General features: G+C 49.0%; 1 protein-coding gene across 1 annotated transcript in view; it reads right to left on the bottom strand.

Moving 5' to 3' along the window:
• INPP5D (inositol polyphosphate-5-phosphatase, 145kDa) overlaps nucleotides 1-8,341 on the bottom strand; it is a gene marked incomplete at its 3' end in the record, with an annotated part of 53,183 nt that extends 44,842 nt beyond the window's left edge. The window contains exons 1-2 of the mRNA XM_010140161.1: nucleotides 8,208-8,341; nucleotides 3,223-3,286 (exon numbers count right to left, since the gene is read on the bottom strand). Of these exons, the coding sequence (XP_010138463.1) occupies nucleotides 3,223-3,286; nucleotides 8,208-8,341 (198 nt within the window). The remainder of the gene's footprint in view (nucleotides 1-3,222; nucleotides 3,287-8,207) is intronic.
• Between the last annotated feature and the right edge of the window lie 2,002 nt (nucleotides 8,342-10,343).

A 10,343-nucleotide genomic window follows, 5' to 3' on the forward strand; every position in this document is an offset into this window, starting at 1 on the left:
CCCTTTTAATGGGATTTTTTATAACTCCTTCCTATTCAACAGCTTTTATGTCCTTGCACAGAACAACTATTCAAACATCTACATTCAAAAATCTGATCTTTTCATACACATGAAACAGTTTTTGCTTTATCCAAAAGTCAAAAAACAAGCAACCAAAAAAAGTCTGGCCCAGCTGGAACAACGTACGAAGAGCAGCAGCCAACAAGACGAGACCATTTTGCTCTGAGCCTCACTACAACTCTCACTGTATCTCCCTCTTGCCAGAAGCAGCCAGTCCCCTTCTCCTGCCTCTCCCACAGACCTGGAATAAAGCAGCACAAAGCGGGAGGTGGTGTGTCTTCCAAACACGAGTTAACACCACACTGTGTTTAGCCTACTCCTGATACTCAACCTACAGCTCCTGGCAGCCAGCACACGAAGGTATTCCACCACAGCCCCTCTGCATCCCACCACACAGAAGCAAGAGAAATCCTTCACTGTCACAACACAGATCCTACGAGATTCTTGTAAAACAGTTCGGGTGTACTTCTAGCAGATCACTTTTCCTTAACAGATCTAGTAGATTTCAAATAGTTTCATTCCAAAAGATCCCATGAAGTTCTAATAACACTGTCTGGATCCAGCAGCAGTCTAATAACCCCTCCCCAGAGAGGATGAGGACATAGTTTTTGTAAATAATACCCTGCAGAGTACTCTGTGGAGAACTAGAAGGTAAAAAGAGGTGAAGGTGTGTGTGGCGGGGAAAGTCTGATCTGATGGACATCAGTCACATCGTCTGCTTCTTCATAAACTTCGATCCAGCGTGAGGGCTGCCCATTGCTACAGCAGAGAGAAACACAGATTTCTTATGGCTGGAGTGCTCTGATCTGTGGACGAATGAACAGTTGTACACGAAAACGGGCCCTTTGTCACGGCAGAAACAATTACAGATCCAGTACAAACCAGGAAACGCTGTGCTGTAATGTAGAGAACTACACGTCAAGTCTGCACCATACCGTAGCTGGCGGGTCCTGGGAGCAGCCTGCAGCTCGCTCGGTCTCTGGAGAGCTGCCTGCACACAGGCACGTTGCTCTGAACTCGGATTTCAACCCCTCCTGTAACTTGTGACATCTGTGCCCTTCCAGAAGAGGCTGCAGGCCAGGCTGCGTGTTCAGCATCACCCACACGCCGTGCCAGCAGGGCAGCTGGGATACGAGGAGGGGCCCAGGGCTTGCCCAGGGTGCTGAGGCCAGCTCAGGTCACATAGGGGCAAAGTGTGGGGTTGTGTAGCTGCCTTTGCAGGTAACCTCTGGCCTTTCTTCCTTCCCCTCCCTCAGGTGAAAAGCCAACATAAGATCATTTCTATGCTTATTTTCTAGAAGACAAAGCAGCTGCCAAGCTCACACCCCAAACCCATCCAGAGTTGGGGTTCCACAAGTTCCCTTCCTCCTCTTTGCCAGTGCAAAGAGCAAGGACATCATTAGCAACGCCAGACTTGCATCCTGGCTCTGCCGCAGAGCTGCTGTGGGACTTGGATAGTTGTTCCCGTTGTCTCGGCCTCGGGTCTCTGAACAGTCTCCCTCCCTGGGGTGCTTCACTTGAGAGCTATCTGGCACAATGAGAACCTGATCACCACAGCTGCTCTACACGCTGTAAATAATGACGGACACGGTATCACCCTCTGGACGCCAATCTTACCATTACAACACAACATTACACCAGCACAGCATGCCAAAACACATTATTGAGGACAATATGGTTGAGATATGAGATGAAGGGGGGAAATCAAGTACTACGACAAACAGCCTGCAGCACACTGTGTGGAGTCAGATCATTATTCGTTCCAGCTGAGTGCTGGCCCCTGTGCTAATAGCATGCAGAGCCTGCACGGCATTGCCTGGTGCTCTGGGAAGATATAGGTTAACTTTGGTGACAAGCCATAGCGATGCCTACAGACCCAGGTCAAGTCTGGCATAGTGTCCTGCTGTAAGTTCCTCCTCAGAAATAGAAGTGCTGTGGCAAGTGAGACAGAGATATCTCAATAGCTCTGGGGAAACGCAGCTGGTGAGGCCAACTGGGACACCGTGCTGATGTTGGTGGCTGGCCCTGAGCACACAGTTCTCTGGAGCACAGCGCTGAGAGCCTGGAATTGGCCTTGGTGGCAAAATAGCTGTGTTTGTGCAAAGCTGCCTCTGAGTGGGACTCCTAAGAACAGCTCAAGCCTGAGCCACCCAAGTGGCTCTCGAGGGAGCCAGGCTGGGTGTGTGCACCCAGGACACACAATCCGCAATTCTTATCAACAGCCTTCAGCGGAAAAAAAGCTGCTAGCACTCAGCTGTCCTCACTAGCTTGATCACTCTAGTTTAGGATACGTTGCCTCTTTGGTGCAGATCTCAAAGAAAAAGTGGTCCTCCTAAAGTACATCGGGAAATACATACATAACATGGTGCATGTGAGTCGTGGGAGCTGCACATGGAGTTGGTAGAAATCTATATTTCTGGTGTGGGAAGCTAACTGTCATCTGAAATGGGAAGGAACGAATGTAGACCCACTCGGAATAGCAGGACAGACTGGGGCATGTGGGTAGCACCGGCATTTCCATTTCATTTTACAGGGATTGCCCATGCAACACCGACTGCGCTAAGAGGATGAGTAGGCTACAGCCCCCACTGCCTTCCATGCCCACTTCTTGGGGCTGTAAGAGACCACGCTTCCCACTCCAAGTTTCATGATCTCTGTTGAGAAAACAAGGGCTGAGATGTGGTACAGGAAGGGGAAGTGGCTCGTTCAGGATCCTGAAGCAGAATAGGAATAAACAGAAGGTACAAAAGTCCTGCCCTCAATCTTGGTACCTTCTGGATCCCGAGACCACAACTCAGTTTGCATTCTCTGAGTGTAGGTAAATTGTGCTGCAATTTTGGATTGAAAATATCCGTGGTGTATTGATAAGAAGCTGGTCTCAGAGAAAAAGGTATTCCGTGAGATGTGGTTCCCAGTTATACAAAACAGGGCGGTGTCACTGAATCAAAGGCACATGTTAAAGAGTGTGCTGACAGCCACAGCAGCAGAGCAGAGACTAAAACCTCCTTAGCAGCGGACTGGAGACTAGCACTGTGCTGCCAGGGGAATTAATTTAACTCCATTATATTCTTTTTCTCATGGTGTTAGAGCTGCTTTGAAAAAAAGCAGTGAGTGGTCTTGGGTGCGTCTTTGAGGGACCGACTGGTGCACAGCATGGCTTACCTGGACAATTAGCTTATTTTCTTTATCAGGCAGAATTCGGTAAGTATAAACGCAATTCCGGAACCTGGAACAGATCAGAGGAGATATAGTTAGACCATCTCCAGAAGGGAATTGTTCCATAGCATCCTTCCCCATGAGAAAAGGTAAAGGAAGGTCCCGAGACACCTAGATGGGCTCATGAACAAGGATTTTAAACATTTCTCTTTCTTCCTTTCCCTGGAGTCAGTGAACACAAACCTGAAGCATTCCTGGTCACTGAGACATGGTTGCAGATGTCACTGCAGAAAGTGGTATCAGCATCAGCCTCAGAGTGAGTTATTCAACTCTTCTTCTGGCCGGAAAGAAAGAAAACACCAAATGGCTCTAGCTGTCAGTGCAGTGGGCGTCTCAGGAAGGAATGAAAAAGCAGAAATACAAAAGACACGGGGCCAAAATCAGCAGTAAATGGGTAAATTGAAGGACTAGTATGTGTACTGACTTTATCAGAAAAAAAATAATAGATTCCAGCTAAATCACAGTAAGGGAGCTGATTGCTGGGACACATTTGCATGCACAAAACCTGAACAACAGCTTAAATGAAAACCCACCTCACTATCATGGTGTGGATGCACACTGTAGATCAGCCATAACGAACATTTTGTCCCAGCTAAATTCAATTAGACTCTTATTTAAGGGGGGGATGGATGAGTGTTTTGCCCAGCGGAGGGCCACATTGATGCACAAGAGCCCAAGGGAAGCCTGAGCAGCGCTGTGACGTGGTCAGCATGACCTTCCTCAGCAGCTGCTGAGCTTTGTGGAACTTGCCCAACAAGTGTGGACAAAATGAAAAAAAAAAAAAAAAAAAGATTTTTACCTTTCTCCCAAGTGAACAAGAGTTTGATCAAATATTTTAAGTCACCTGCAAAGTACTCTGTTAAAACTTACAATATGAGTTTAAGCCAGCAAACAATGCTGGTTTCAACCCCTCCCTCTCAAAGGAAAAAACTGAATCCCTCAGCTGTAACAGAAACACGGCATTACCTGTGGAATCATTATGAAATGTGGGCTGAGGTCAGCCCCACAGCTGGAGAGATCAGGCAGATCAATAAAACATAATTATGTTGTGAGTCTATTCATCACATGCCTTTCAGGATCACTCCACACAAGAGGGAGAGAGAGAGAGAGATCACCGGGATTTTTGGCATCCTTATACAAGGAGTCACAAAGAGCAATCACAAACGAAATTACTCATAAACCATAGCTGAGTTTTCCAGAGTGACTGGAGGATTTTGTCGTGTATCCGCCTCAACCTGTATCTTTTGATGGCATTAATGCAAAGAACACAGAAGAATTAGAACGGCTCTCAGAGCTCTGTACCACTTCACCAAGCAAAGCAAGACCATTTCACAGGCACCTATTCATTCACGCAGCTGAAGATCTCGTACAGAGCTGGAAGCCACACCTGCTTTGGATTGCCACAGCACTGCTAATTGCACAGGGCAGTCAACACCAGATGAGGGAGGGTATGCCCCGAGGAAGGGTATGGGGTTTGTTTTTATCTGTCAAAGCAGTTCTCTTACACCATTTCCTCCTGATGATATGCAAACAGGGCTGAGCAGAACTGCTCATGCAGCTGATGGGAGAAAATTTGTGTGTGTGGAGATTATGAAACTGATAAAAAACCCCACCTCAATGGCTCTTGCATCACAGCAGGACCCTCCTTGTGACCTTCACAGAAAGTGCCCCATCACACAGGCCTTTACCAGGCTGCTGTCATAATACTTGTAAAGAGGGTTAAGCTGAGGACTGGTAAGATCAGTGGGAGAGCAAGGAAAGGAGCAGGGAGGAGCACTTCCTAGGATCAAAAGCAGGAACCCTCTTTAGCAGTCCCCTAATGTAGCGTGTGTGGATGAAGAAGACTGGGACTCTTACTCTAGTTATAGCCTCAGGTTTCCTCTCCTCTGTGTCCTGACTGACCAGTTATGTGGTCCCAGTGAATGTCACATTGCAGGCCCTCCCTAAAAACAGGGTTGAGTTCAGAATTGCTCAGCCACTGTTCAGGCTGTCTGGATTGGAGTATGTGTGTGTGTAAATACAGCATCGGCCTCAGATTAAACACGTCACCAAGAACTTTGTCCTGTCTCTGTCCTCTCAACCGGCCAGAGCAGGAAAGGGGACAAGGCTTATATATTCTCTTTCCTCTCCTGCTGTACTTGTTTTCATGCACAGGTGATGAAGTGCAGCCTGGGAGGGCCTGGAAATCCTAAACAGGACTGCCATGGCAGGCATGGTGCCTAGTGCACCGGGAGAGAGGCCATCCCCACCCCAGAGCTGGAAGTGGCATCTCACAGGCAGTGTCGTGTCCCCTGGGAGGGATCCCAAAGCTGCAGCCAGCCTTCGAGCATCATTTCTGCAGCGTGGTTAATCCTGCAGCCATCCCCACATGAACCACCAGCTGAAGACCTGCTGGATACCAGTTCAGGTGCAGCACGCTGTGAACGCTCTGCAGGTTCTTTTGGATTTCAGGATCCAGGCATTCCCCTCCAGGTAAGTCAGAGAGCCAGTTTCTTGTCAATAAACTGGCAGACCCAATGATGCAGGCGCAGAGAACGGAGGAGGCAAATGGCTTTGCTTCTTGCCTTTTATGGGGCAGTGTGACCAGTAGAGCAGAGGACAGCAGTGCAGGGGGAGGAGCATTCCCTCAGCTTTTGCTGTTTCAGTTAAATGCTGCTGCTGCTCTGAGTTTCAGCAGAGGAGGGCAGGCACTCCGAAAAGGCCTGCAAATACACCTCCTTTACTTGTCTATATTTATACAAGCCATATTTTCTTGAAGCAGCTCTTCCAGAAAAATCACTGTTTCTATTCTATGATATAATAATAGCAATAAGTGCTTTTGCTGGATTTTGACTGATCTGCCCAATAAATATTAGAGCTTTGTAGCATATGATGCTTCTTTTTCACAACAAATTTCATGGTTTTTTTGTTTTCCTTGTCTACACACAGTCGACATTTTCAACCTTTTGCAGTCAGGCTTTCAACTACCCTCTCTCTCTCACTCTTTGTTTCCAGCCTCTCTGATTTTTAAACAGAAGTAACTGAAGAGCTCCAACTTCAAACGCCTTCCAGTCAATAACACAGCTGAAACTGATACAGCTCTGAGGAAGTTTTCAGCAAAGCTGCCCATTTTGTAAAGATGACATTCAGAGGGAAAGACTTATTCACCACCTTTAACCCTTTCTCTTCCACAGACTAACAGCAAAGCAGCATGAGCTGAAAGCTCGTTAGGTACTCGGACAGAAGTTTGGGTGGCATTTCTCAGACTGTAATTAATGCCATCCTTTCGCACCACAAATCCGGCTGCTCTTGCTGACAAGGCTGGGTGCTCCCTGTTTCTTTAATCAAGCCACCTCAGAAGGGATTTAAGAACATAACCTTTGGCTCCCGGTTCAGAAAATCCTGGTCATTATATTGTTTCTATTTCCTGATCCCATGTCTCTCAAGTCACAAAAGGCTTTCAGATTTGGCTGCATAAACATTTACAATGGAAAAACTTATGCAAATGTGTATTAGTAGGCATTTTTACAGCACCTTCCCTTTCTATAAGCTCCACCATCACTCTGCAAAAATATTGTGTACGTATCAATTACAAGGCAAATCAAAGGGGTCGTACTAAAAACACTCAGTGGAAGCAACAGTCTACTCCAGTAAAATGTTCCCTTACTTGCAGCTTGGTCCCTCAGCCCATGCTACATGATTACCCCTCCTTCCTCCCGTGCCTATTCATCTGCAGCTGCCCTCTTACTCTGCTCCCTCCAGAAAGACAAAACTCTTCCCCACGTTATTACAAACATCTGAAGAGGCAGGCACAGAGGCTCTCTGCACTCGGTCAACACCCCCATTACGCAGCCGCCGATCCCTGACACTCTGACACCTACACTCACAGGGCAGTTACCCAGCCCCACGCCTTTCTGCAGATTAATCTTCTGCAGCAGACTGTACCGTCACCAGAAGTCTGACCTCAGAGACAAGCAGTTAAGACCAGAATTATAAACAGCAGCACCACCACCTTCACCACTGCAAGAAATACACTTTCAAAAACAAACTACACTGAGAAACCTGCTCGTAATCTAAGGTGGGGTAAGGAGAGGATGAAATTTTGTTAATCTGCTGCACAGTGGCAGCAAAGAGGACCTGACAGGCAGACACAGAGGGTCTCTGGATCTCTTCTAAGCAGAGAGCAACTGTCTTGCCACTCCGTAAGGCAAGGGCAGATGCCTTGGACCTCACCTACTGACTTGAGTCTCCTCTTGCGCCTGCACTCCTGCCTCCAGGAATAACACCTGCCCCTCATGCACCCAGGGCAGGAGGCCTTGCTGTCAGGTCCCCAGCCCCAACCCAGAACAGGGGGGCAGGGCTGCCAGCACTTCTGTCCTCTCCCAGTTTCCCACATGAAGTATTTACCCCATGAGCCGCGTTAATGGTGCAGGTAGAACCTCCGCTGCACCAGGTGTATCATGCTCAGCTCCAGGAACTCTTTCAAACCTTTTGCTGAATGGGACACGGCATTGTACAAGCAGGTGGGTCAAACGCACACTGAACCAGAGCAAGAAAAGTGCCTGGGAGGGTACCAGCTTCCTACTTGGTGTTGTTAAATGTAAATACCTGACCCAAGTTTTTAACAGGCTCAAAGAGGTCAAGGGGTTATTTTCTCTGAGGGCACAGCTGCAGTATCTTTGATTATTCTCTCCTATTGAATCGGGGCAAGAGTGGCGTGAGCAGTACAGCAGTAACTGAATATGGTTTTGTTCAGCCTGGCCCTGCTCCCAACCCTTCCCTACCCGGTGGCCCAGTCAGGTGAAACCAGCCATGCTCTGGTGTGGGCCCCACCTTCCCAGTGGGTGCAGTGGCTGTTTGCCTCTGTGCTGGAGCGGGTGCAGGGGGTAACACCCTGCACAAGCGGGGACAAAAGTGTCCGCGTGAAGCGCGAGGTTGAAAGCTGTACTTACAGCACGCAGAGTGCATATGCTGAAGCAATTGACTCACTGGCCCGCACAAGGAAGCTGCCATCCTTGCCTATTTTGGAGAGCAGGTCTTCGGCTCTGGAGCGAGTGATGTTGCCGTGGTACCAGCACTGATCCATCGCCGGAGCTGGAGGAAACCTGAATGCCAATACAAGAGCTGCCAGAGCTGACTGTGTCTGTGCGTAGCGATCAGGCAGCCTCAGCTCACCAGCTTCCTGTTTCAATAGTACAGAGAGGGAAAGGAAACTCAGCCGCGGACAACTTCCTCAACTCAAACAGCTCAGAGAGTGAGCGTGACATGTTCCTGCAGCCCCCGCTCTCCCTCTTCATGCTGCAGCTGAAGTGACTAGTGAGCCCATGTTCCCTGCCATTCCCTCCCCTTTCATGTCCTAATACTCCGTATCAAAAAGTCCTAGCTGAAGATCTCTTCTGCTCCCCCACCAGTTCTGTCCCCCAGGCTTTGATGGCCCGCTATCCCATTTACCACCTCCTGCCAGACCCTTCAAGTTTCCTTTTTTCCCTGTCCGTCTGTCCTACCCACTGGAGGTCTCCATGGGGAATAAATAAATCTCAGGCTGATCAGAATCACACTGTGCATTAGGTTACTTAGCACTGACTGCCCCATTCCTGCCTTGTCTAGTCCTTGCATCCAGCTCGGCGTGAGGAGGGGACTTCAAAGAACTGAAAATAAAAATAAAATTACCCCTCTGCATGTTTCCATGCACAACAGCAGATTTAGAGGCTGATTCGCTCTGGGGATTTGTGACCAAAGCTCCCTGTCAGCTACTGTGAGGTGTATTCAAAGATCTTTCCTATTCTAAATCCCCAAAGGTGGGATCGAGCAAAGCCATGCCTGGCAACCTGCGTCAAAGAGGGAAGAATTGGAGCTTTCACTTCCCTTTTCTTTGTCTGTACATCTGTCCCTTATCTGTGCTGTTTGGCACGCTCAGTGCTGCATCTCCAAGGCAGGGACACATTTGCACCAAGGAAGGACATGGCTACAGGGGCACAGGCGGCATGGCAAATTTGGCTGCCTCGCTTGTACCTCCTACCCCTTTGCCTTTGAAGGCAGCACTTGTGCACATCCACATTTGAGCAGCAGCTAAAAGCAGCAGCTGAGCTGGGACTCTGCCTGGGGCTCAGAGTACAGGGGGACAGTTCCCAGGCAAGGCAGAGCCACTTCCAGCTCTATGCAGCCCTCAGCTCCCAGAGCCAGGGGAAGTGCTGGAACCATGGCACCTGGATCATGTATGGAGTGTTGCCCCTGCTCACAGCATGGGCAGCAAGGCAGGAGAGCAGCCTGTCACCGAACTGGAGACACTAGAATTTGCGGGTATGGGGAGGGAGAGTGAACCAGTGCAGCCCAGCATTCATCTCTGCTGGCCTTCCTGGTGCTTTCAGTTGTCCAGACACCTGCTCTGAAGTGTGCAGCTTCATCTCTGCCATTGAGATTAAACTCTGAGCACCAGCAATTCAAAAATTTGTGTGGCCAGCAGAGGACCCAAAAGGGCAGAACCGCAATGTGCGGGACTTCCTGTCCACGCTGAGCAAGCGCTGTCTACAGACCAAAATTAGCTCAGCTGGACCTGCCCTTCAGTTTCACCTAGATCCACACAGGGATTTAGGAGCCGCACTCCCATGGATTGTGATGCCGAATGCCAAGAATTGGCTTTGCCTGAACAGTAGCTGTAAGCTCTTGTAAGCTCCAGAGTGGTTACAAACCCTATTCTCCCCACTGAGTGTCTGCACACAGCAAATAGACTGTACAGCTCCTTTGACAGTCCTGCCTGGCCACAGCGTGCTGCTAGCCTCACCTGTACCAGGTCCGTGGGATTTCTCCTGCTTATAATAGTGTCTCTGGAGCACAGTTGCAGCCTGAAGCAGAACAGCTTTGAATGTCAAGCCACCGCTCGACATCACAGTGCTTTCCAGGCAGAGTGGACGCACATGCGTAGGCAGAGTGGACGCACATGCGTAGGCAGAGTGGACGCACATGCGTAGGCAGAGTGGACGCAGCTGCTGCACAACATGAGTTTTGCTGGAATGAAACTGTGTTTGGAGAGCGTCTCCTGATCTTCTGCAAGTTAAGACAAGGTAAGAGGTACAAGCCCTGGTTAGACA

This window comes from Buceros rhinoceros, unplaced genomic scaffold (assembly GCF_000710305.1).
Source record: "Buceros rhinoceros silvestris isolate BGI_N320 unplaced genomic scaffold, ASM71030v1 scaffold8837, whole genome shotgun sequence".
Classification (NCBI taxonomy): Eukaryota; Metazoa; Chordata; class Aves; order Bucerotiformes; family Bucerotidae; genus Buceros; species Buceros rhinoceros.